General features: G+C 41.5%; 1 protein-coding gene across 1 annotated transcript in view; it reads right to left on the bottom strand.

Annotated features, from left to right (window-relative positions):
* Positions 1–6,091: 6,091 nt before the first annotated feature.
* The window catches only part of LOC109872799 (oligophrenin-1), a 37,876-nt gene continuing 18,599 nt past the window's right edge, over positions 6,092–25,368 (bottom strand). The window contains exons 19-24 of the mRNA XM_020464134.2: positions 24,949–25,099; positions 23,061–23,390; positions 22,678–22,828; positions 18,508–18,558; positions 10,248–10,296; positions 6,092–9,941 (exon numbers count right to left, since the gene is read on the bottom strand). Coding sequence (XP_020319723.1) covers positions 9,930–9,941; positions 10,248–10,296; positions 18,508–18,558; positions 22,678–22,828; positions 23,061–23,390; positions 24,949–25,099 — 744 coding nt within the window. The 3' untranslated portion in view covers positions 6,092–9,929. The remainder of the gene's footprint in view (positions 9,942–10,247; positions 10,297–18,507; positions 18,559–22,677; positions 22,829–23,060; positions 23,391–24,948; positions 25,100–25,368) is intronic.

The raw sequence follows: 25,368 nt of genomic DNA, 5'->3' as shown, positions 1-25,368 counted from the left end.
TGGCACTGCAGGATTTGAGTCCCTGGCGGCGTAGTGTGTTACTGATGGTAGGCTTTATTACTTTGGTCCCAGCTCTCTGCAGGTCATTCACTAGGTCCCCCCTTGTGGTTCTGGGATTTTTGCTCACCGTTCTTGTGATCATTTTGACCCCACGGGGTGAGACCTTTCGTGGATCCCCAGATCGAGGGAGATTATCAGTGGTCTTGTATGTCTTCCATTTCCTAATAATTGCTCCCACAGTTGATTTCTTCAAACCAAGCTGCTTACCTATTGTAGATTCAGTCTTCCTGGTGCAGGTCTACAATTTTGTTTCTGGTGTCCTTTGACAGCTCTTTGGTCTTGGCCATAGTGGAGTTTGGAGAGTGACTGTTTGAGGTTGTGGACATGTGTTCAAACAGGTGACAAGTTCAAACAGGTGCCATTAATACAGGTAACGAGTGGAGGACAGAGGAGCCTCTTAAAGAAGAAGTTACAGGTCTGTGAGAGCCAGAAATCTTGCTTGTTTCTAGGTGACCAAATACTTATTTTCCACCATAATTTGCAAATAAATTCATTAAAAATCCTACAATGTGATTTTCTGGATTTCTTTTCTAATTTTGTCTGTCATAGTTGAAGTGTACCTATGATGAAAATTACAGGCCTCTCTCATCTTTTTAAGTGGGAGAACTTGCACAATTGGTGGCTGACTAAATACTTTTTTTCCCCACTGTAGCTCATCTGTAAATAGCCCATCCAATCTACCCCATCCCCATTTGATTTGATTTATCTTGCTCCTTTGCACCCCAGTATCTCTAGTTGCATATTCATCTTCTGCACACCCTACCATTCCAGTGTTTAATTGCTATATTGTAATTACTTAGCCACCATGGCCAATTTATTGCCTTACCTCTCTTATCCTACCTCATTTGCACATGCTGCACATAGATTTTTCTACTGTATTATTGATTGTATGTTTGTTTATTCAATGTGTAACTCCGTGTTGTTTTATGTGTCGAACTGCTTTGCTTTATCTTGGCCAGGTCGCAGTTGCAAATGAGAACTTGTTCTCAACTAGCCTACCTGGTTAAATAAAGGTTAAATAAACAAATAAAAAATAAAACACAACGTGCCATTGGAACACAGGAGTGATGGTTGCTGATAATGGGCCTCTGTACACCTATGTAGATATTCCATAAAAAATCTGCCGTTTCCAGCTACAATAGTCATTTACAACATTACCAATGTCTACACTGTATTTCTGATCAATTTGATGTTATTTTAATGGACCAAAAAATGTGGTTTTCTTTCAAAAACAAGGACATTTCTAAGTGACCGCAAACTTTTGAACGGTAGTGTCTGTGTATATATATATATATAGCATCTGTTTTTATTTAACTATACAATATATGAAACACTTTTGTTTACTTTCCAGCATTCAAATAATAGATATATCTTAACCTCAAAAAACATGTAGTAGTAGCTAATAATATTATAACCGCCAATAATGCAATAGCTGCACATAATATAATAACTTTTGCATTTATAATGTAATAAATGGTGCTAATGTAATGCATTGCCAATAATGTAATAAATATGCTGAACGTAATAATGTTTTTGTGCATAATGTAATAATGTTTTTGTGCATTGATCATTACCTTATGAAGTGGGGGGGGGGGGGGGGAATCATCAATTGTGTCATAACTTTAACCAATATTGTAATAACAACCAATTAAACGAAATGGACTATTTATTTTCATTTATATCAAGTGTAATGCTTCACTAATAGCTGACTATACACCAAACCATATTCCTGAATCCTAGCTCTGAAGCTTACTTTTGCAGTAATTTCAAGACTTTCCATTGACACAATTTACTCCCCAATACACACCCAACAGCCCCCCCCCCCCATATAATCAAGTGCAAAAACTCCTAAGATGCTGTTTACTGTTAAAACAATGTTGAAACAATCCAAGACACTTTCAACAATTGTTTTTATGAAAAACATTTAATTTAATCAAACATTGTTCAACACTTAACAATCACAGTTTTATTCAACAAATGTGGCACTATTTTAAATTGTGCTCAAATCTTTAATGAACCAAAATCTTTAATGAACCAACATATTAATCTTATAAAACACTTAACCAAACTTTTCTCCACAATTATAACAATTAACTAAAAGGTTATCCATGGGGATTTGGAAAAACAAAAAATAACAAAAAAGGTTTAGCCATCTGGGGATACTCCTCTCTGACGGTCATTGGGGTGGTGTTGGTAGTGTTGGTGGGGACACTTAAGGCGGTGTGGGTGGGGCTACGCGCTGCCTCACCACAGCCTGCAGCAAGCGCTGCCGAATAACTATTTTTCTAATGTATGGAGACAGTAGCCTGGTCAATCCTGGGATAAGGAGGAGTGAATATCACTGCAAGGTGTGTCTTTTTTTCTTGACGACACTGGATGTTTGCAATGTCAAACAAGTATGCTTTGGCAATGGATGCAAATACAAAGTGTTCCTCAAGTGTCAAGTGTGAGATAATGCATTCCATTAAAGAAAGAGTGTGATTTTAGGTTGTTATTACATTATTTGTTTACGTTATTACACTATAGATGTTTAAAATCTACTTTACCATGTAATAATCAACGTTATTACATTATTACATTACATCAACTTTAAAACGTTATTACATTATGCGTTCAGCATATTTAGCACATTATTTATGACAATAGCAGCATTTATAACATTATACATGCAAAAGTTATTACATTTTTAGCAGCTATTATATTATTGGCAGTTACATTATCAGTTGCTACACGTCACTACAACTCTACTCAACTCTACTCACTACAACTCTACCCCTGTCCAGGGGTATCGTCGGATGGGGCCTCAGTGTCTCCCGACCCCTCCTGTCTCAGCCTCCAGTATTTATGCTGCAGTAGTTTATATGTCGGAGGGCTAGGGCCAGTCTGTTATATCTGGAGTATTTCTCCTGTCTTATCCGGTGTCCTGTGTGAATTTAAGTAGGCTCTCTCTAATTCTCTCTATTTCCTTCTTTCTTTCTTTATCTCTCTTGGAGGACCTGAGACCTATGTCCATGCCTCAGGACTACCTGGCCTGATGGCTCCTTGCTGTCCCCAGTCCACCTGGCCGTGCTGCTGCTCCAGTTCCAACTGTTCTGCCTGCGGCTATGTTTTCAACTCTCTAGAGACAGCAGGAGCGGTAAGAGATACTCTGAATGATCGGCTATGAAAAGCCATCTGACATTTACTCCTGAGGTGCTGACCTGTTGCACCCTCGACAACCACTGTGATTATTATTATTTGACCCTGCTGGTCATCTATGAACATTTGAACATCTTGGCCATGTTCTGTTATAATCTCCACCTGGCACAGCCAGAAGAGGACTGGCCACCCCTCATAGCCTGGTTCCTCTCTAGGTTTCTTCCTAGGTTCTGTCCCTTCTAGGGAGTTTTTCCTAGCCACCGTGCTTCTATAACTGCATTGCTTGCTGTTTGGGGTTTTAGGCTGGGTTTCTGTACAGCACTTTGAGATATCAACTGATGTAAGAAGGGGTTTATAAATAAATGTGATTTGATTACTACTGGGACAAGCCAATTTGATTCTCCTATGTACTTGAAACAATGCACAAAGTTTTGCAATATAAACCACTTGCATTATGTTTTATCGTTGATAAACAGTTCAATATAAACAAAAACATGTATGATGTGTAACTACTTGTAATTTTAAAGTGTTTTTCACGGTTGCAAAGCTAAGGGACACAAATGCCACCACAATTCAAGAATGACCCATATCAAATTCAATACAAATTCAATTCTATTTGTCACAAGCACTGAATACAACAATGCTTACTTACAATCCCTTAATCCCTTAACCAACAATGCAGTTAAAGAAATAGACTTAAGAAAATATGTACTAAATAAACTAAAGTAAAAAATTCTAATCAAATAATGAGGCTATATACAGGCGGTACCGGTACCGAGTCATTGTGCGGGGGAACAGGTTAATTCGAGGTAATTTGTCCCCCAATTACTAAATAAGGGTATCTTCTAATTGGCAAAAACATAATAGAATCCAATCAATCTTCTTAATTCTTTCTTGATAAGACCAAAGAGCATTTAACAGCATTTAATATTTATTTCCACACTATAAAGGTTGGAATAGGGAAAAAATTACATACTTACCTGATTTGTTTGATATTAATAGTAAACGGTTATATATTTAACGAAGAGTAAGACTGGCCTGCTAATGCTGAGTTTTTAGGGTGTCCACTCTAACTTCCTGCAGTTAGGCTGGACTTCTGGTTAAGGAAATGGGTTTGGCTAGGGATAGCTTGAGCTGACAATGACTTGGTGATAAAAACCTAAAAGATGTCATTCTATAGACAAGGTGCGGTGTGTGTGACCCGAGATAGAGATAGCCAGGAAGAGTTTAGATCAATGTCTCATTGTCTCATCTTCCTATCATCTGGGAGACTAAGCCAGGTTGGAAGTAAAACAACATCCCTTGCAGATAACCAGGAGATGGACCAAGGTGGCTTATGGGAACGGTAGAAATGACTGACTGAGGATTTAGGGCCTATAAAAGATCAGTTTTTTCATTATCAGTTAAGCTCTCTGCAACACAACCTAGAGTGTGCGGTCGACGGTTTCGTTATTGCAATAATTAATCGATGTTGAATAAAGATGATTGAATAATTGTCCAAGTCGTTCTCAGTACTGAAATTTCCACTACAAATAATACTGTGAAATTGTGAAAATTGTGATAAAGCCCTTTTAGTTTAAGAGCTGTTTGTAAAGACCGCCTAAAAATTCAGCCTCTTTTGGTGGGATGGAGTTTTGGGCTGCCTGGTGACATCAGAAGGTGGTAAATCAGTTAACAGACCAATAAGAAAGAGAGTCCCATACCTATCTGCCAATAACAGCTAGTTTTCAGTTTTTCCTTCCCCACTCAGACCACTCCCAGACGGTCCTAGCAAAGTTTTTTCTTGAGAAATCTACCTTCTCTAAAAATATATTTTTGTTTCTTTTTCACCTTTTTAATTGAAAACAAACACAGTAAGGTTCATTTTATTTAACTAGGCAAGTCAGTTAAGAACAAATTATTATTTACAATGACGGCCTACCCTGGCCAAACTCAAACCTGGACAACGCTGGGTCAATTGTGCGCCTCCCCATGGGACCCTCCAATCACAGCCGGTTGTGATACACCCTGGAATCGAACCAGAGTCTGTAGTGACGCCTCTAGCACTGAGATGCAGAGCCTTAGACGGCTGCACCACTCAGGAGACCATAATTGTTACCCAGAAATTATTTGATATTGAGATAAATACAGTTGCAATGGACCTTCAAAAACAGAATCGGGCTCCCCTGGATTCCTAAGGAACTGATTCCCCAACATTCTGAAACCTCTGAGAGGAATCTTGGTTGATACAATCCTGCCCTTTAAATAATTACTTTTCTTTCACCAATTATCAGTATTGATAACCGACTCTACCTGTTTTTAGTTTTTTCCCAAGTTGAGAACTCCAGAAGGCCAGGTATATTTTGTAATGTGTGTGACTTTTAACCATATGATTTATTGAAAATATGTTGTGGGAAGGACCTGGCTTATGGCCAGTTGATATTTGAGACCGATGATATTCCTGTGTTCAGTGAAATATCTAAGATAATGGCCTTATGCAGGCTGCAGTACCAAGCTGTACTGCTACATGTATCATTGCCACTTGTTCATCTAAATCTCCCTTTTCCCAAATTCTGACTTAATAAATCAATTTTTATAAACTTTCTTAAAAAGGTAATTTGGGAGCAGCAATGCATGTGTCGTTTTTTTATACAGTATTATCTTGCCCTGGATCTGAGTTCTAGTTGTTTTTTGTGTTATAGGGATTTGGATATGACCACACTAGTCCCTTTTGCTCCACTTATTAACCATTCTGATTCCACTTTTCATTGTTATTGAAAATGTTACTTTATTTTTCAATGTTTTCTTTAACCATGCTCATACATGGTAAATGTTTCTTGAAAAACTCTTACAGAATGCATATAAGGGATAAAGAAAAGGAAAATGTAAACATTAGATAAGAAATGACAGGACATTGAAGAGCATATTGGTTTTATACAATCATATAATTTTCATACAAAAACAGATGAAAACAGTTGTTGTTCATGTAAGAACATATTACAGACAGGGTCAAGCAGGTCAAACACATATAAGAAAATGTATGTTTCATGGTTCAAATGTTCACAGAAATAAAAATGGGAGTTGAGACTCAATTTAAAGATGAAAAACCTCTGGGAACTCTAATGACAAGATCTTAACTGCGTTGTCAATCTTTCACAAAATATTCTAAGACAGAAATCATTGAAGACAACAAAATAAAATGCTCATCACCTTCCACACAACCCAGGATTCCTCACAATTCCCTTCACTGCTTAAAATATTTATTAAAATGTCATTTTCACAACATTCCACAAATGAAACATTCATTAATGAATCAATTAAATTAAATCAAGTTATCCGAATGTAGATAGAAAATATATGTTTTCTAAGGACCCACGTTAAGTGCAAAAAAGGTGGTTATAAACATGTTAGATAAAATGGTTTCCTTCATAGTAAGTGTTGCTAAAGTTCAGGTAGGTAAATTACAGTCCTCACATCTGTGATACATTGACATTTTAATACATATTAGCTTTGCATAAACCTCCCCTCATAATATAATGCATTCTTAAAATGACACCGTAATCTCCATTGTGAATTAATTTGCAAGTCTTTGAAATGGTACAAGCCACAAACCGGTATAACAGTTGCTGGTACTATGTGGGTTGTGTACCCACACTGGGAACACTGTACAATACCTGCCAATTGAATTACTATGTACAGTTGAAGTCGGAAGTTTACATACACTTAGGTTGGAGTCATTAAAACTAGTTTTTCAACCACTCCACACATTTCTTGTTAACAAACTATAGTTTTGGCAAGTCGGGTAGGACATCTACTTTGTGCATGACAAGTCATTTTTCCAACAATTGTTTACAGACAGATTAGTTCACTTATAATTCACAATTCCAGTTGGTCAGAAGTTTACATACACTAAGTTGACTGTGCCTTTAAACAGCTTGGAAAACTTCAGAAAATGCTGTTATGGCTTTAGAAGCTACTGACAGGCTAATCGACATCATTTGAGTCAATTGGAGGTGTACCTGTGGATGTATTTCAAGGCCTACCTTCAAACTCAGTGCCTCTTTGCTTGACATCATGGGAAAATCTAAAGAAATCAGCAAAGACCTCAGAAAAAAATCATAGACCTCCACAAGTCTGGTTCATCCTTGGGAGCAATTTCCAAATGCCTGAAGGTACCACGTTCATCTGTACAAACAATAGTACGCAAGTATAAACACCATGGGACCACGCAGCCGTCATACCGCTCAGGAAGGAGACGCATTCTGTCTCCTAGAGATGAACGTACTTTGGTGCGAAAAGTGCAAATCAATCCCAGAACAGCAGCAAAGGACCTTGTGAAGATGCTAGAGGAAACAGGTACAAAAGTATCTATATCCACAGTAAAACGAGTCCTATATTGACATACCCTGAAAGGCCGCTCAGCAAGGAAGAAGGCACAGCTCAAAAACCGCCATAAAAAAAGCCAGACTAAGGTTTGCAACTGCACATTGGGACAAAGATCGTACTTTTTGGAGAAATGTCCTCTGGTCTGATGAAACAAAAATAGAACTGTTTTGAAGCACTAGGGTGGCAGCATCATGTTGTGGGGATGTTTTGCTGCAGGAGGGACTGGTGCATTTCACAAAATAGACAGCATCATGAAGAAGGAAAATGTTGTGGATATATTGAAGCAACATCTCAAGACATCAGTCAGGAAGTTAAAGCTTGGTCACAAATGGGTTTGCCAAATGGACAATGACCCCAAGCATACTTCCAAAGTTGTTGTAAAATGGCTTAAGGACATCAATCAACCCTGACCTCAATCCTATAGAAAGTTTGTGGGCAGAACTGAAAACGTGTGTGCAAGCAAGGAGGCCTACAAACCTGACTCAGTTACACCAGCTCTGTCAGGAGGAATGTGCCAAAATTCACCACACTTATTGTGGGAAGCTTTTGGAAGGCTACCCGAAACATCTGACCCAAGTTAAACAATTTAAAGGCAATGCTAGAAAATACTAATTGAGTGTATGTTAACTTCTGACCCACTGGTAATGTGATGAAAGAAATGAAAGCTGAAATAAATCACTCTCTACTATTATTTTTTAAAAACATTTTACATTCTTAAAATAAAGTGGTGATTCTAACTGACCTAAAACAGGTCATTTTTACTAGCATTAAATGTCAGGGATTGTGAAAAACTGAGTTTAAATGTTGGCTAAGGTGCATGTAAACTTCCGGCTTCAACAGTAAATTATGGTCTTAGTCACACTACATACATGACACTACTTAATACACATTCATGTTGGAGTGTTGTATGAATGACAGTACCCAAATGGAAATGGAGAGATGCCAACCATCGGCTTCAACAAAATAACAATGGCAAAAACTAGGACTGCTGAGCCTTCAAATTAACCAGTGCTAATTTGGATTCCACTATCCAAAATAATTTAGGTATGAGTTCTTAAAGCTGAGATCTGCATGAGGTGAAACAGCATCAATAGTCGCCCCCAGGCACATATCTTATTTGTTTTGATTATGAAGAGGATAGTAGCATCGTGGTAAAAACAAGTCGTTGTACACATACTGTGTTGTTCTATTGTGTGTGCAATGATGTACGAAGGGGGGAAAAACAGTGTTGGTTGTCGAAGTGTTTTTGTTGTCGTAATATCGCAAAATGAACGTGGCAGTTTCACCACTACGAATTTAGGGATTCCAGCTTTAAGGGTTCTTAACTTCTTAAAGCATTGTTGGCTTGTAAGTAAGCATTCCACTGTAAGGTCTGCTGTATTTGGCACGTGACAAATAAAATGTTATTTGATTTGAGTTATATGATAGGACTGTTGACTATACTCCTTCTGTTCATGATGCACTTTGGTGATTGAAAACAGACCACAGGAATTCTGATGTGCTGAATACCATAATTAAATTTGGTTAAGCTTAAGGTTAAAGTCCTACTTAACCAACCATGATAGCAAATAATAAGTAATGAATAATGATCCACTCTCTGTCACACTATGTTAGATGCTGTTAGAGAGAAAGTGTCTCTGACAAAAAAATCACAACCATTCCCATGTTCTTAAGAAAAATAAGTGTTAAGTAAAAAAATAGACAAGTAAAAAGTTTAAAATAAAAGTAACAAATAATTAAACGGCAGCAGTAAAATAACAACTGAGACTTCTGCACCTTTGGCTCTCAGTTTTGCATTAGATACTACAGTAGTTAACAATATTGTGCTACAACTGAGTCGCTTGCTTTCATTTCAACCTGTTACAGTAGGGTACTACAGTATAGCCTACATGTATGTGAATCCAAATAGTATTAGGTAGCTACAGTAGCTTGTTTTCGAGCAGTTTAAAAGTCAAATAACTGTATACTGGAACTAGCCACTTGGACTAGGATTCATTTAGTTAACATTACATCATTCAGTTAACAGTTAAATTGTTTTTGTTTAAATTACATCATTATTGGGTTGATCCCATAGAATGTATAAATATTGATCCAGTTGCCAGAATCTCCAAGATTTGGATCAGACAGAGACATATACAGGCCTCCTTTAATAAACAGATTGTTTTTAATATCTAGACTGGAGCTCCTTTATCACAAATTAAACAACATGTTAATTGGGTCCCTCATAGCAACAAGCAGGAGGGTGTCCACAGACAGGACAAAATGCACTCTGTTTCCTTTGTTCCACTACAGTACAGTATGTGTCCAGATGCTCACTGCAATTCCACAGGTCAGTGACAGGAGTAGAGGCCATGGTAACAGACTCATCAACTTAAATTCTAAGAGAAAATAAAAAGAGTGGTTTTGATCACAAACGGCAAAGTAAATTATTTAAAAAACAAATGTGGAGAGGGCCTGGGCATTTACTTCTGGTTTATGGGCCAAATGAGTTCATAAAAGCTTAGCAAGGCCTATTTGAAACCCATTTCCAGGTATACTGTACGTATGAAGCGGAGCTATTATCTCAACTAGCTCTAAATCGCTTCTGCAGTAGCTCATTCAAACCATTACTCTCCCTCTGTCTGCTTGTTCACAAAGTGTAAGAGGGGAGGGGGGGGGGGGGGTGAAATCACAGGACATCATACCTCCTCTTTCACATTGAGTAAAGTAGATGCTGGAGGTGAGACCGATGAGCTACATGAGGAAAGCAGAACAACCCATTAAACATGAAATAAGCAACAATGTCAGATAAAATATTATTTAAAAAATACATTTAGAATTTCTCCAACAGTTACAGTTGGCAAGCAATACTATTGTCTACAGTAACCTGTCAGCTTCAAAGAACATCCCTCTACATTATTATTCTGCATTTGCTTTACCCGCCTGGCTTGTGTATATTTAATTATTAAATAGACTTCAATCATCAATTATAACAGTATAATTACTGTATATACAGGTAACTGCCAAAATAAAGGAAACACTTCAGTAAATGAGGGATACAAAGTATATTGAAAGCAGGTGCTTCCACACAGGTGTGGTTCCTGAATTAATTATGCAATTAACATCCCATCATGCTTAGGGTCATGTATAAAAATTCTGGGCAGTCCATTATTTTGGCTACCATGGCAATGCCCCCATAGGATGACAATGCCCCCATACACAGGGCACGAATGGTTACCGAATGGTTTGATAAGAATGAAAACGAAGTAAGCCATATGCCATGGCAATCTAAGTCATCCAATCGCAACATAATTGAACACTTATGGGAGATTCTGGAGCGGAGCCTGAGAAAGCATTTTTTACCACCTTCAACACAACACTTGTGGAAGAATGGTGTAGCATTCCTCCGATAGAGTTCTAGACACTCGTAGAATCTATTCCAAGGTGCATTAAAGCTGTTGGTAGCCCAACGTCCTATTAAGACACTTTATGTAGGTGTTTCCTTTATCTTGGTAGTTATCTGTAACGGCATACAATGATTTACTGGATTTGAACCAAACGGTCACTGAGACTACTGATCATTTGACTCTATGCTACATTTAGGACAAAACAACAGCCATCCCATCAGTGCCTGAGCTTTATTTATTCTGAAACTCAAGTGGTTCTTTCAAGGTTTAACTCATAGTTACCAGGTCACACCTGACACCAGGAAAACACAACATCACTGAGGGCTCTATTTTAACAAACCTAACACAATGTTAAATCTTAGCACTGGCGGTTCAGTGGTATTAAAAATATTTCTATATTTTTTACAACTGGAATTATGGGCGCAGTAGATGAGAGAGGCACGAAAGGGCTGAGTTTTGATGAATAAACAAGTTGTATGTGTCGATGATTGACCCTTCACTGACCAATCGGAACGTGCTCCATGACTAAATATGCGGTTTCTTGACGTTGTGTGTTTACAGTTTTATGTATTGCGTTGGAATCAACTCCAATTCAAATGTTAGTACGTTATAGGCTAGTTAGTTAAAAATAGCCTACAGAAACTAAATGTATGTAGGTCTATCCCATCTTTTCTAAATATGTTGAACATGTAAGAAGCCTAATTGTATGGCTTCAATATGGAAATATACAGTTAAACATAGCATTCACACTGATATAGGGGCTAGGCCTATAGTAAATTGAATTAATGTCTGCCATGTCTGAGCCATGGAAACGTTGTCAATAAGCAAGATTAAATTCACTATTGATAAGGCTTCAAAAGAGAGTGAATATTTGTAATCAAATGAAACAAATTGTTTTAAATAGGTTATGTCTTAATACAGTTACAGGCACTACAATTCAAGATGGCGCTATCCATACCTCTAATAAACCTGGTTCATTATCAAAATCCTAAAAATAGAGATGTTTCTATGTTAAATGCACATGTTTAGTATTAGTGGATGGAATTTCTTTGCTTAGCTTTACTTCCTTATGTGTTTCCATTCCCCTTTAAAAATAGTTTATTTTCTTGTCTCTACACTTTACATTTTAGCCTCAAGGCAAAAGCACAGAGTTAGCCTACTAATAGCTAACAAAATCTCTTCACCGAGTAATGCTAGCCTATCAAAAATGAATGATTACCCCTCTAATACAAATATAAAAGTACTGTAGGCCTACCTTACAACAAAACATGCTTCATTTTGATCAAAATCATGCAAATCATTAGGCTTCATGTGGCAAAAACGTGGGTATAATTCACCCGGGAGTTGAGATGTTGGGCTGATTTATATGGAAACCCATTCCCGCCACCCAAAAATAAAGGTTGCGTTTCTTCATGTGCCATTGTGTGGCGATTTCTATCTATCTACGCTGCAGTGGGCCGCTAAATGTGTGGCGAGCAGGCATTTGCCCCAGCACTTTGATTTGGTTTAATAAAAAATATTGACACAAAAGCGTCGAAAAGAGGGCCAAAGCACTCTTGTTTAGACTGATTCGCCTCATGATTTGTTTGACAGGATGTTAATGTTTTCATCATCCTTAGGATTTTTCCAGGATTTATAATTTTTTTTAAACCATATGACCGGACCAAAAAATTATTCACATCATAGCCCATATAAAACAGTTTTTATTTACAGTTGGTTTATTAGTCATACCACCACTCTGGGATCTGTTGTGCCACCTTTGAAATCACCACACAATGTTACAAATTAAAAAACATTCTATTCGTATGATCTATCTCAAAATGTTGACTTACGCAGTTTTACTTGCATATCTCAACATTTTGACATACACATCTAAACATTTTGAGGTAGTGCTTGAGACGTGATAATTTCACAAGTTTACACAACGGTATTGTCTCTAGAGAATCGATCCCTCGAGAACCTGTCGAAAATGTCCTTTTGCTATCGTCATTGTGAAAACGGTCTAAGAGGACTATAGATTTTAAAAGATGAGACATTGAGGATTGTAAACACTGATGTCACATGAGCAAGTCAAACACTTGTGAGTCGAAAGATGAACTTCACTCTTCATGTCATAAAACATAGACAGTGCCAATGTTTATGATCACTATGTTTGATGTACAGTTACCAGATGACATGGCATCATTCCCTGGGTTGTTCTGAACAGAATCATGTTTGTCTACTGTGAAGAAAATGTATCACGGCACACGCACCTGAATGCGCTCATGATTCCTTTCTAATCCGCACCAAAATGACATTGTTTCTCTGAATTGCATTGTGAAAACCTAACACTGATATATCGTATTTTATAACTTTGGGTTGCATAAACAACAACAGTAATTATGTGATGGCTGGGATGCAGGGTTGTGTTCCAAACAAAACTACTACAATTGTGCTTGCTCTAGTTCCTTAACGGCAAGGCTAGGAAAGCTCAAAACAGCACCTTATAGTTGAAGACTGTTCTTTGAGCCATAAAAGGGCATTGGATGTGTGGCCATTTGGAGACATCAGTTAGTACTCTCACTCAAATCCTTGTAATTATTATGTCTTATGCTGTATGAATTTTCCATGAATATTCTTATCATGTTACTGAATGTATCCAAAGCATTTTCAGATTTCGTTATAAACAAATATGTCAACATACAGTAAATCTAAAATGCACATCAAATCAACAGTGTAATGTTTGGATTCAGCTTAGTGTCAGGTGAAGTGTTGTGTCCTCACATTTGGTCTGATAATTCCCCTATAATCTCCAGTGTTCCCTTTCAATTGCTACCATATTCTTCTGTACGAAACATTTAAATGTATCCCTATCTGTATAGGTCAATTCCCACGAGTCTAAAGGGTTAAGGGAAAGTTAGGCTATGCATTTCGCTACACCCGCAATAACTGCTAAATATTTGTATTTGACCAATAAAATGTGATTTGATGCTTGGTTTTGTATCAAAATAAACAAAATGGGCAGAAAACAATTGTTATGTTTCACTATATTGTATCACTCCACGGTGGAGGGATACATCCGAGTAAGGATTTACGCCCGTGTACACCTGTGTCACGGTTGGGGTCCACCCCTATATATAGACCCCGTGGCCGCGACACACGTTCTCTTTCATTTTCTCGGCGGACGTCTGTACGGTTTGAGGTACAAACTTTCTGAAGTTCGCTTGGTAAGTCACTGGTAAGTGTGTAATATCTTGCATAGAAGTACACTCACTGGCTGTTTACAGCATGGAGCATGTGGCCTGGCCACATGGCCAGCCCCTCTTCTTGAGTGCTCCCCTCTTCTTCAGTGCTCCACTCGCTGCGTGCGGTTGATCTGCATCTTCCGCCTGTGGTTTGTCGTGCTTGTGTTTCGTTAGTGTTACACTATGACTCTGTGTCCATCTATTAATATATTGGTGGCTCTTGCTGCCACAAACTGGATGTACCTTACACAAATTTGCCGACTGGCTTGTTTTGTGTGTGTTGTGAATTGCTTTAACATGCTGTCCCCACGCTATAGGCATGGGTTCTCTGCTAATTACCCTACATGGGTTCTCTGCTAATTACCCTACATGGGTTCTCTACTAATTCCCCTACAGTTTTTTTTTGTTCTTTCTCTGTTCTTTCTCTGCAGATTGTAAGAGTATGGTGGTGGGCTGCCATTACGTTGAGACATTAACTTTGGAGTTCCTTAACGGAGTTACTCCATCATACGGTGCTGTTTTTTGTTTTCTGCTTGGATATTAAACATTCTAGGTAAAATCGCAGTTGGCGTAAAACAAAAACAAAAAAACACAAATCAAATCCATTACCTGGTTGCTGTTTTTTTTAAAATTATGGCTGTTTTCCCCACAGGGGCCTTCCCCTGGGTTTGCAGAGGTACTGGGTAATTTATCCCTCACCGGGTTCCTATTCCTCCGGGCGGGTCACAACATAAGCTCTCCCAGGGCGTCGCACCCCTGCTCTGTGGCCTTATTGGCTGAGCTTATGGCTTCCCTTTGTGACAGGTGTCAACCGTCACCGCCATAGGGACGTGCCTGGGGGACCCATGCGCTCAGGGCGCCAGAGGAGAGGGAAGGGTGTGTTCCCTGACATACCCTTCCCCGGCCGCTTCTCCCGGTCTCAAAGGGCAAAGTGGGAAGAGTGTGTGGAGTCCCCTTGGGTGTTGTCCTCAATGCTCGAGGGGTACTGACTCCAATTCCGGTGCTGGCCTCCGTTCTTCAGGGTCCTTCGTGTCACCACGGTGGCCGACCCTCTAAAGAAAACCCTGCGGCTGGAGATTTCCTCACTCCTTGACAAGGGTGTTGTCTGCAGGATTGAGACATCAGAACAGCTAGGTGGGTTCTACTCCACTTATTTTGTGGTCCCAAAAAGAGACGGAGGGTTTCGACCGATTCTGGACCTCCGCAACCTCAATAGGTACTTGAAGGTACTGAGATTTCACATACTGTCCCCAGACCACGTGTTGTAGGGACCAGTGGTTTGTGACGCTGGACATGATGGATGCGTACTTCCATGTTCCTGTTAACCCAGCTCATTGGCGGTACCTCTGATTCGCTTTCGAAGGGACGGCTTACAAATTCATGGTTCTACCCTTGGCACCCTGTTCTTTCACCAAGTGCATGGGCACTGTCCTGGCGCTTCTCACGTCCCGAGGATTGTTGATCCTCAATTACCTGGACAATTGGCTGATTGTGCACCGACCAGGACCCAGGTCCTGTCAGACAGAGACGTGCTCCTGACACACATCGGTGGGCTGGGCATTACTGTAAATGACAGGAGTCGTCTGATGCCCACCAGAGTGTGGGCTTCATTGGCATGTAACTGGACTCGGTCCTCATAAGAGCATGCCTGCCCACCAGAAGGGTTCAGGCGACCTTATCTTGCCTCAACTACTTTCGGCAGGGGATCCACCCTAACCTGCCAACTCCTGTGGGCTTGCTGACGGCGGCCTCGTTGTTGATTCCCCTGGGCCTGCTCCATCTCCGGCCTCTTCAACGGTGGTTCAACTTCCACAAGCTGCACCCAAAGCGCCACAGTCACCACCAGCTTTGGGTGACCACACAGTGCCTCAGGGCATTGTTGAGGTGGCGCTGTCACTCCTTTCTCTCAGGTGGGGTAGTGATGCTGAGGATGTGCCGGAGTGAGCTGGTCAGCAGAGACGCCTCCCAGATCAGCTGGGGGTGTGACCAAGGGCAGGTCGGCCAGTGGCTGTTGGCTACCCCCTTGGAGAGGCAGACTCATCAATACACTACAGCTCCGAGCTATACTGCTGGCCCTGCAGTCTTTCCTTCCACATCTGAAGGGAAGACATGTCCTGGTGAGAATGGACAACACCACAGTGGAGGCTTACATCAACCATCAGGGTGGACTGAGGTCCCACCGCCATATTATGGCATGGGAGCTCCTTCTCTAGGCTCAGTGATGTCTAGCGTCTCTACATGCAGTGCGCATACCATGCATCCTATGCTCTCGAAGGAGGGCCTGCCAACTTGGGACTGGAGCCTACATCCCCAGGTGGTGTAGTACCTGTGGGACAAGTTCGGAAGGGTGCAGGTGGACCTGTTTGCCTCCCTGGACAATGTACACTGCCCCATGTGGTACTCCATGTCGGAGCCACCAGGGCCTCTGGGCTTGGATGCTCTGGCTCACGATTTGCCAGAGCTGGAGCTTACGCATTCCACCCTTTTCTCCTGATCCAGGCTGTGCTTGTCAGTACCAGGATGACGGAACATCGTCTGCTGCTGGTGGCCCCATACTGGCCCAGACGACCCTGGTTCAACCTTATCCTGTCCCTGTTGTCTGGGACACCTTGGCAACTTCCCCTGAGACCTGATGTCTCAGGTCGGGTGAACTCTGTGGAATCCGGGGCCGCACCGCCTTAGTCTGTGGGCTTGGCCACTGAACGGCACCAGGGTGTAATGAACACCATGCAGAGCGCAAGGGCGCTGGTTACAACCGCGGCATACCAGTTGCGCTGGTGGTTGTTCTGCTCTTGGTGCACTAGTATTGAGGTTGTGCCCAAGTCATGCGGGGTGCAGTATGTCCTCCAATACCTGCAGTCTTGCTTGGATGAGGGCTTGGCAGCCTCTACATAGAGGGTATTTGGCTGCTATATCTGCCTGCCATGCGGGGTGGATGGGCAGGCCAGTGGGGCGCCATCCCTTGGTCTCCTGGTTTATGAAGGGGGTTTGTCGCCTGGGTCCAGCTAGGACCAGCTCAATGGCGAGCTGGGATCTGGATGTGGTCTTGGCAGCTTGGCAAAGCCGCCTTTCGAACAGTTGGAGTCTGCCTCCCTGAAACGCCTCTCTATGAAGGTGGTTTTCTTGGTAGTGATTACTTCCATGAAGAGGGTGGGTGAGCTCCATGCTCTTTCAGTAAGTTCTGAGTGCTACAGGATGGACCCTGGGGGGGAGGAGTATATCTCTCCGCCCCAACCCTTCATTCCTCCCGGCCAGCTAGTACCTAGCAAAGGTGCCCATCGGGTAAATGTGGCACCTCCCTCTGCGGTTGGTTCAGTAGTCCTGGGCGGCACCTCCCCTTCCGGGGACTGTGCTGGGACCTACCCCTTCAACATTGACGGCCCCTGCGTCTTGGTCCCGCGCTGGGACTGTTCCGCTGGTTGGCTAGGTCTCTCTTGCACCGACTAATCTGGTATGGGTATACCAATATATTGGAGTGATCCAATATAGTGAAACATAACGAAGGTTACGTATGTAACCACGGTTATGTGAACTATACGGATCACTCCAATCCTCTATGGAGCTAGAGGGGCCTCAAAAATGATGTTGAGAACGTGTGTCGCGGCCATGGGGTCTATATATAGGGGCGGACCCCGGTTGTGACAGGTGTACATGGGAGTAAATCAGTAAATCCTCACCTCGGATGAAAATGGTCAATTTTGTGCTTGTTTTTAAGGACACACCTCAAATATTGCCACCACTTCCACCTCAGCGCAAGCGAGCTGATGTTAGACTGGTAATTTGCTAAACCTGGCATGAGGGGTGGAAAATGCCAGTGTGTTTGACACTTTGCGCTCCTTAGCGCCAGGCGAAAATAGAGCCTAATCATGAGCTCAATCACTTGTTAAAGCTTGTTCGTGGGAAAGACATATAGGTCTGTGGCAGTTAAATTTGGGGGCTTATCACTTTAGTCATACAAGCATGGACATAGTTGTATGGCCAAGTATGGATAATTTTCAACATTCATTTGAGATCATTAAAGACAACCTCTCAGCTCCTCTTTAATTATAAACGGCCAAACAAGCTGAGACCAGGGACAGTGACTACTTCATTTTTAAGAGCAAGTTACTTTCAATTGTTCATCTTTAAAGTGAACTCACTGATTTATTTCTCAGCCATCAGCATGAAGCATTATGTTTAAACAACTTGGCTTGGCAGCATGTTGAGGCCTTGCCAACCATGGCAGTAGCCACTGCCATCTCATCATGTAACATGCATATCTTGCTGATTTACTCTACATAAGGATTTCATGGGGCAAAGGAGCATGTAGAGATTGAGTTTATTTTCAAACCTACCTTCCAAATTGCCTTGAAGCATTCTCAAAAAACTTGGCTTTGGAAGCAACACTGAAAAAAAGAGTAAGAGAAAGACAGATGAATCCCAGATGATCCCTGAGACATGTTAGGCTTACAGCTTACCAAACACTGCTGGAGTACAATGACAAATGTTACAGGCAACATTTTCAGCCCTGGCAATGTGAAAATGACATGAAACTTAGAATAGGATGTTACACAACAACTGTAGTATTTGAAATAGACAGGAGGTCACCTATAATACAAAAGGAGTTTGGAATAATACAGCTTGTGACCTCATTGCCTACATCTGTGGAGCACACTGTTCACTTGAGATCCACATGAATGATTACCACAATCACATGGACATTGTAAACGAGAGCTTTTGAGATGCATTACAGTGAAAGTATTATTAGTAACACAGTTTTCCTTTTGTGCATTTTAGCTGTATTTAGTGGGCAGAAAATATCTCCCTAAATCTATTATGGCATTGCACGGCATACCCCTTGTAAAACAACAGGGGCAGGCGTGAACGGAATACAAGGGTCAATGGTGAGTAGCAAAATATAGGTTATTTTGTTGCTACAATGTGATAGCAAATAGGACACTGAAGCTGAAATCATAGCGGGGGATTTCAGAAATGACTAGTGAATAATAAGAAAATACACTGACTAAGACTTCATGTACACCTTTCCAGAACCAAGTCTCTCAACGTTGCCGCTTGCTATAGACCACCATCCTGCCCCCAGCTGTGCCCTAGACACCATATGTGAATTGATTGCCCCCCATCTATCTTCAGAGCTCATGCTGCTAGGTGACCTAAACGGGGACATGCTTAACACCACGGTCATCCTACAAGCTAAACTTGATGCGCTCAATCTCACACAAATTATCAATGTACCCACCAGGTACAACCCCAAATCCATAAACACGGGCACCCTCATAGATATCATCCTAACCAACTTGCTCTCCAAATACACCTCTGCCATTTTCAACCAAGATCTCAGCGATCACTGCCTCATTGCCTGCATCCGTAATGGGTCTGCGGTCAAACGACCACCCATCATCACTGTCAAACGCTCCCTAAAATACTCCAGCGAGCAGGCCTTTCTAATCGTTCTGGCCCGGGTATCCTGGAAGGATATTGTTCTCATCCCATCAGTAGAGGATGCCTGGTTATTCTTTAAAAATGCCTTCCTCACCATCTTAAATAAGCATGCCCCATTCAAAACATTGAGAACCATGAACAGATATATCCCTTTGGTTCTCTCCAGACCTAACTGCCCTTGACCAGCACAACAACATCCTGTGCCATTCTGCATTAGCATTGAATAGCCCCCGTGATATGCAACTTTTCAGGGAAGTTAGGAACCAATATACACAGGCAGTTAGGAAAGCTAAGGCTAGCTTTTTCAAGCATAAATTTGAATCCTGTAGCACTAACAAAAAAGTTTTGGAACACTGTAAAGTCCATGGAGAATAAGAACACCTCCTCCCAGCTGCCCACTGCACTGAGGCTAGGAAACAATGTCACCACCGATAAATCCACTATAATTGAGAATTTCAATAAGCATTTCTCTACGGCTGGCCATGCTTTCCTCCTGGCTACCCCTACCCCGATCAACAGCCCACCAACCCCCACAGAAACTCGCCCAAGCCTCCCCCATTTCTCCTTCAACCAAATCCAGATAGCTGGTGTTCTGAAAGAGCTGCAAAATCTGGACCCCTACAAATCGGCCGGGCTACACAATCTGGACCCTCTCTTTCTAAAGTGATCTGCCGAAATTGTTGCAATCCCTATTACTTGCCTGTTCAACCTCTCTTTCGTATCGTCTGAGGTTCCCATAGATTGGGAAGATGCCACGGTCATTCCCCTCTTCAAAGGGGGAGACATTCTAGACCCTAACTGCTACAAACCTATATCTATCCTACCCTGCCTTTCTAAGTTAACAAACAGATTACCGACCATTTCGAATACCACTGTACATTCTCCGCTATGCAATCTGGTTTCAGAGCTCGTCATGGGTGCACCTCAGCCCCGCTCAAGGTCCTAAACGATATCACAACCGCCATCAATAAGAGACATTACTGTGCAGCCGTATTCATCGACCTGGCCAAGGCTTTCGACTCTATCAATCACCACATTCTTATCGGCAGACTCAACAGCCTTGTTTTCTCAAATGATTGCCTCGCTTGGTTCACCAACTACTTCTCTGATAGAGTTCAGTGTGTCAAATCGGAGGGCCTGTTGTCCGGACCTCTGGCAGTCTCTATGGGGGTGCCACAGGGTTCAATTCTCGGGCTGACTCTCTTCTCTGTATACATCAATGATGTCGCTCTTGCTGCTGGTGATTCTCTGAACTATCTGTCATCTATGCAGATGACACCGTTCTGTATACCTCTGGCCCTTCTTTGGACACTGTTAACAAACCTCCAGATGAGCTTCAATGCCATACAACTCTCCTTCCGTGGCCTTCAACTGCTCTTAAATGCAAGTAAAACTAAATGTATGCTCTTCAACCGATCGCTGCCCACACCTGCCCGCCCGTCCAGCATCACTACTCTGGACCGTTCTGACTTAGAATATGTGGACACTTACAAATATCTAGGTGTCTGGTTAGACGGTAAACTCTCCTTCCAGACTCACATTAAGCATATCCAAACCAAAATTAAATCTGGAATCGGCTTCCTATTTCGCAACAAAGCATCCTTCACTCATGCTGCCAAACATACCCTCGTAAAAAACTGACCATCCTACCAATCCTCGACTTCGGCGATGTCATTTACAAAATAGCCTCCAACACGCTACTCAACAAATTGGATGCAGTCGATCAAACTGCCATCCGTTTTGTCACCAAAGACCCATATAATACCCACCACTGCGACCTGTACTCTCTCGTTGGCTGGCCCTCGCTTCATACTCGTCGCCAAACCCACTGGCTCCAGGTCATCTACAAGTCTCGCCTTATCTCAGCTCACGGGTCACCATAGCAGCAACCACCCGTAGCACACGCTCCAGCAGGTATATCTCACTGGTCACCCACAAAGCCAATTCTTACTTTGGCCACTTTTCCTTCCAGTTCTCTGCTGCCAATGACTGGAACAAACTGCAAAAAATCACTGAAGCTGGAGACTCGCATCTCCCTCACTAGCTTTAAGCACCAGCTGTCAGAGCAGCTCACTGCACCTGTACATAGCCCATCTGTAAATAGCCCATCCAACTACCTCATCCCCATACAGTATTTATTTATTTATCTTGCTCCTTTGCACCCCAGTATCTCTGCTTGCACATTCATCTTCTGCACATCTACCATTCCAATGTTTAATTGCTATATTGTAATTACTTCGCCACCATGGCCTATTTAGTGTCTTACCTCCCTTAACCTACCTCATTTGCACATAGTGTATATAGACCTTTCTACTGTATTATTGACTGTATGTTTGTTTATTCCATGTGTAACTCCGTGTTGTTGTATGTGTCGAACTGCTTTGCTTTATCATGGCCAGGTCGCAGTTGCAAATGAGAACTTGTTCTCAACTAGCCTACCTGGTTAAATAAAGGTGTTCTCAACTAGCCTACCTGGTTAAATAAAGGTGTTCTCAACTAGCCTACCTGGTTAAATAAAGGTGTTCTCAACTAGCCTACCTGGTTAAATAAAGGTGTTCTCAACTAGCCTACCTGGTTAAATAAAGGTGTTCTCAACTAGCCTACCTGGTTAAATAAAGGTGTTCTCAACTAGCCTACCTGGTTAAATAAAGGTGTTCTCAACTAGCCTACCTGGTTAAATAAAGGTGTTCTCAACTAGCCTACCTGGTTAAATAAAGGTGAAATAAAATACAAAAAATAAAAAACTCTTGACTATATAATGCTTTCCAACTCAACTCTGAAACAGAATAACAAATGTTTGGAGAGGAGTAAACCAGACAGACTATGTTGGCAACAAATGCAGTCAATGGAATCAGTATGGTGTGGAGGGTTCATTAGGAAAAGGGGATACAACTTCATGTGATATTTCAATTTTACAGGAGAAACATTTAACAAGGGACTTACAAGGACTGGAAGAAGACCAAAAGGAAACTCATAGCTAACATTTTGTGATTGTTCTCTTGATTACAATTTGAATCAGTCTGGATGGAGTGTCTGGGTCTGGCTGAGTTCTAAGATCTACTTACTACGACGCTGGGGTGTCCTCGCTGGGGGCTGCAGTGGGGCTCTTGTGGGGTGCAGGGTATCGGCTAGGGGGGTCAGGGGGTCTGGTTGGAGGTCTGCAGATGGCAGGCTTCTCAGCTAGAGACCTCGTTTTTATCATGCCGTCACTTTTTGCTGCAATGCAAGGAAGGAAAATCTTAGGTAAACTGTTGTAAAATGTAGATTCAAAATGAAAAAAGCTAACAATGTTTGAAAAGCCACTTTCCAATTTCTCTTCTCATTGCACATGATATGACATCAATATCACAGACCAGCTAGGCACTGTGGTTAAGCCGCATATAAAAGTCTAGAATTCATAGTGTGTTTGTGTTGTGAGATGATATAGTAGGCTAGATTGTTCTGCTACCTTCTCTGATGACTGCAACACTTCGAGGAGGTGGTCTCCTACATTGGAAGGACTGCGCTCGGTTCACAGTGACTCCTGTCTCACCATTGACTGTTGCTGCTGTATCTGGCCTCTGACCTCCGTCTTGTAGCTTAGCGACCAGTTTGGCAACGTCAGAGTCTGAGTGTCTGTCCTGGCGGGTGGATGGCTTGGGCAGGAGGGCCTGCCTTTGAGTGTCCCTATGGAGCCGTAGAGGGGCGGTGATGGGTTTGGTCCTTTGGAGAGGTGTGGGGCTCGTTGGGGTGTCCCCGCCAAAATCCACCCCCTCTGGTCTGCTGCCATTCTGCTCATCTATGTGACAAACAGTTTCAAAACATAGTTAAATCGAAATACAAACAAAGTGCAACACATTTTCAGCATAGGCAGATTCCTGGACCACCTTCTTGTGGTGGGTTTATTGGTTAAGGAACATGCAGGTAATTCCCCACAGTGTCATAATGCAGAGGTTGCTGCTTTAGAACTGACTTTGAACTTGATATGATCATTACTTCTCCTGAGCTCCTACCGATCACGTGTAGCATACTACTATACATGTGGTATGTGTGATTTAACCATGTTTAACTATTACAAACAAATGAACCACACAAACCAATATATATTATTTTAATTAGTACTTTCATTCAAACATGCATTCTGAGTACTATGAAAGCAATGTCTAATGTGGGCATTTGGGCAGATTTATATAATAATGGAGAAAAAAAAACAAAGCCTTTTGTGGATTAATATAGTCTGTGATCCAGAGAAAAATTATGTTTTTAGGAAAGAAGATTGCGTATAACAATGATCTATTCATCTAGGAGATTAAAAAGTAAACAGACAACTTCGGTGTACTCTTTGTCTCATCTAGAGTCATGCTGTTGGCCAGGTTTCCAGTGGTACATGCAGTATTCAAATGCTGCGATGGATTCAGACAGGTGGTAGTTACTTGTCATGCAAAGTGGAGCTGGTTATTTGGTAACTCCATGCAGGAACTCAGAGAATAGTAATAAATAAAATACCACACAATGAGGGGAGGACACGTAGCAAGTGCTCCACATCTATCCATACCACAGTAAATGAAAGAACTGACTCACACAGAGACATTTAACGCAAAGTTACAAGAGGTATAAATTACATGATTTAGGCTGAAGCAAAAACTTCCATTCAGTGAGCACACAAGACCTCCATCTACCTCTCTAAGTGCAGTTAACAAATAAAATGTATGGTTAAGCTTGGCTTAGGAAGAGGTCGGAGTAAGCCAACATCTAGATATGACATTTTTTTATGTTTATTGGTTCCAATTCAACAAAATTGGTTTAAACTTGATAAAATAACTCACACTTTTCCCTCAAAGGGCATGCAATTAATGTACAGAGAAATAAAAGTACATGCTGTATTCTGGCTCCCGAGTGGCGCAGCGGTCTAATGCACAGCATCTCAGTACTAGAGGCGTCACTACATACCCTGGTTCGATTCCAGGTTGTATCACAACCGGCCGTGATTGGGAGTACCATAAGGCGGCGCACAATTGGCCCAGCGTTGTCCAGGTTAGGAATTGGCCGGGGTAGGCCGTCATTGTAAATAAGAATTCGTTCTTAACTGGCTTGCCTAGTTAAATAAAGGTTATATATATATATATTTTATCATTCTATGCTAGCAATTCACAAGTACTTAGGATTCACACATCAGTAATACTGTGTCCAGAATAAACATCAGCCACCTACTGTATAAATCACCTTACTCATACCAACTGAACACTGTCATAATCTAAATATAATCTGCATTCGCAGGACAAGGGATGGTAATGATAATAATGGTTATGGTGATGATGAGGATGATCATGATGATTAAACCAGAGGCAAATAATTACTCTCAGTGTTCTGGAGCTGGCCACAATTAACTGCTAGGCAGATGCGGAGCGGACGCTTGGCGATGGTGATTGGTTGCCGTTTCCTTGGGGTGATCCTTGGAGGAGGCATCGGTGGAGCTGCGGAACTCTCATCTGGTGCGCTGCAGAAGATCTGTAATCACACCAGCTCATCTAAAAGGACTTACATTTAATATACATTACATTATACTTGAGAATACACATTTAATAGTATCTAGATCAGTGGTTCCTAAACTGTGAATCTTGTGTATTCTACTAATACAGCTTTCAAGAGTAAGTTGAATGACCGACTCAGGCTTTCAACATATTCTTGAAAGTTGTAATAGTAGAATACACAAGGTGCAATTTCGAAAATGGGTAGTACATCAGCAGTTTTCCTCTTGTCACGTCAGGCATTGCAGA

This window comes from Oncorhynchus kisutch, linkage group LG28 (genome assembly GCF_002021735.2).
Source record: "Oncorhynchus kisutch isolate 150728-3 linkage group LG28, Okis_V2, whole genome shotgun sequence".
In the NCBI taxonomy this organism is placed as follows: domain Eukaryota; kingdom Metazoa; phylum Chordata; class Actinopteri; order Salmoniformes; family Salmonidae; genus Oncorhynchus; species Oncorhynchus kisutch.
Note: the sequence above shows the minus strand (reverse complement) of the source record. Positions and strands in the feature narration are given on the sequence as shown.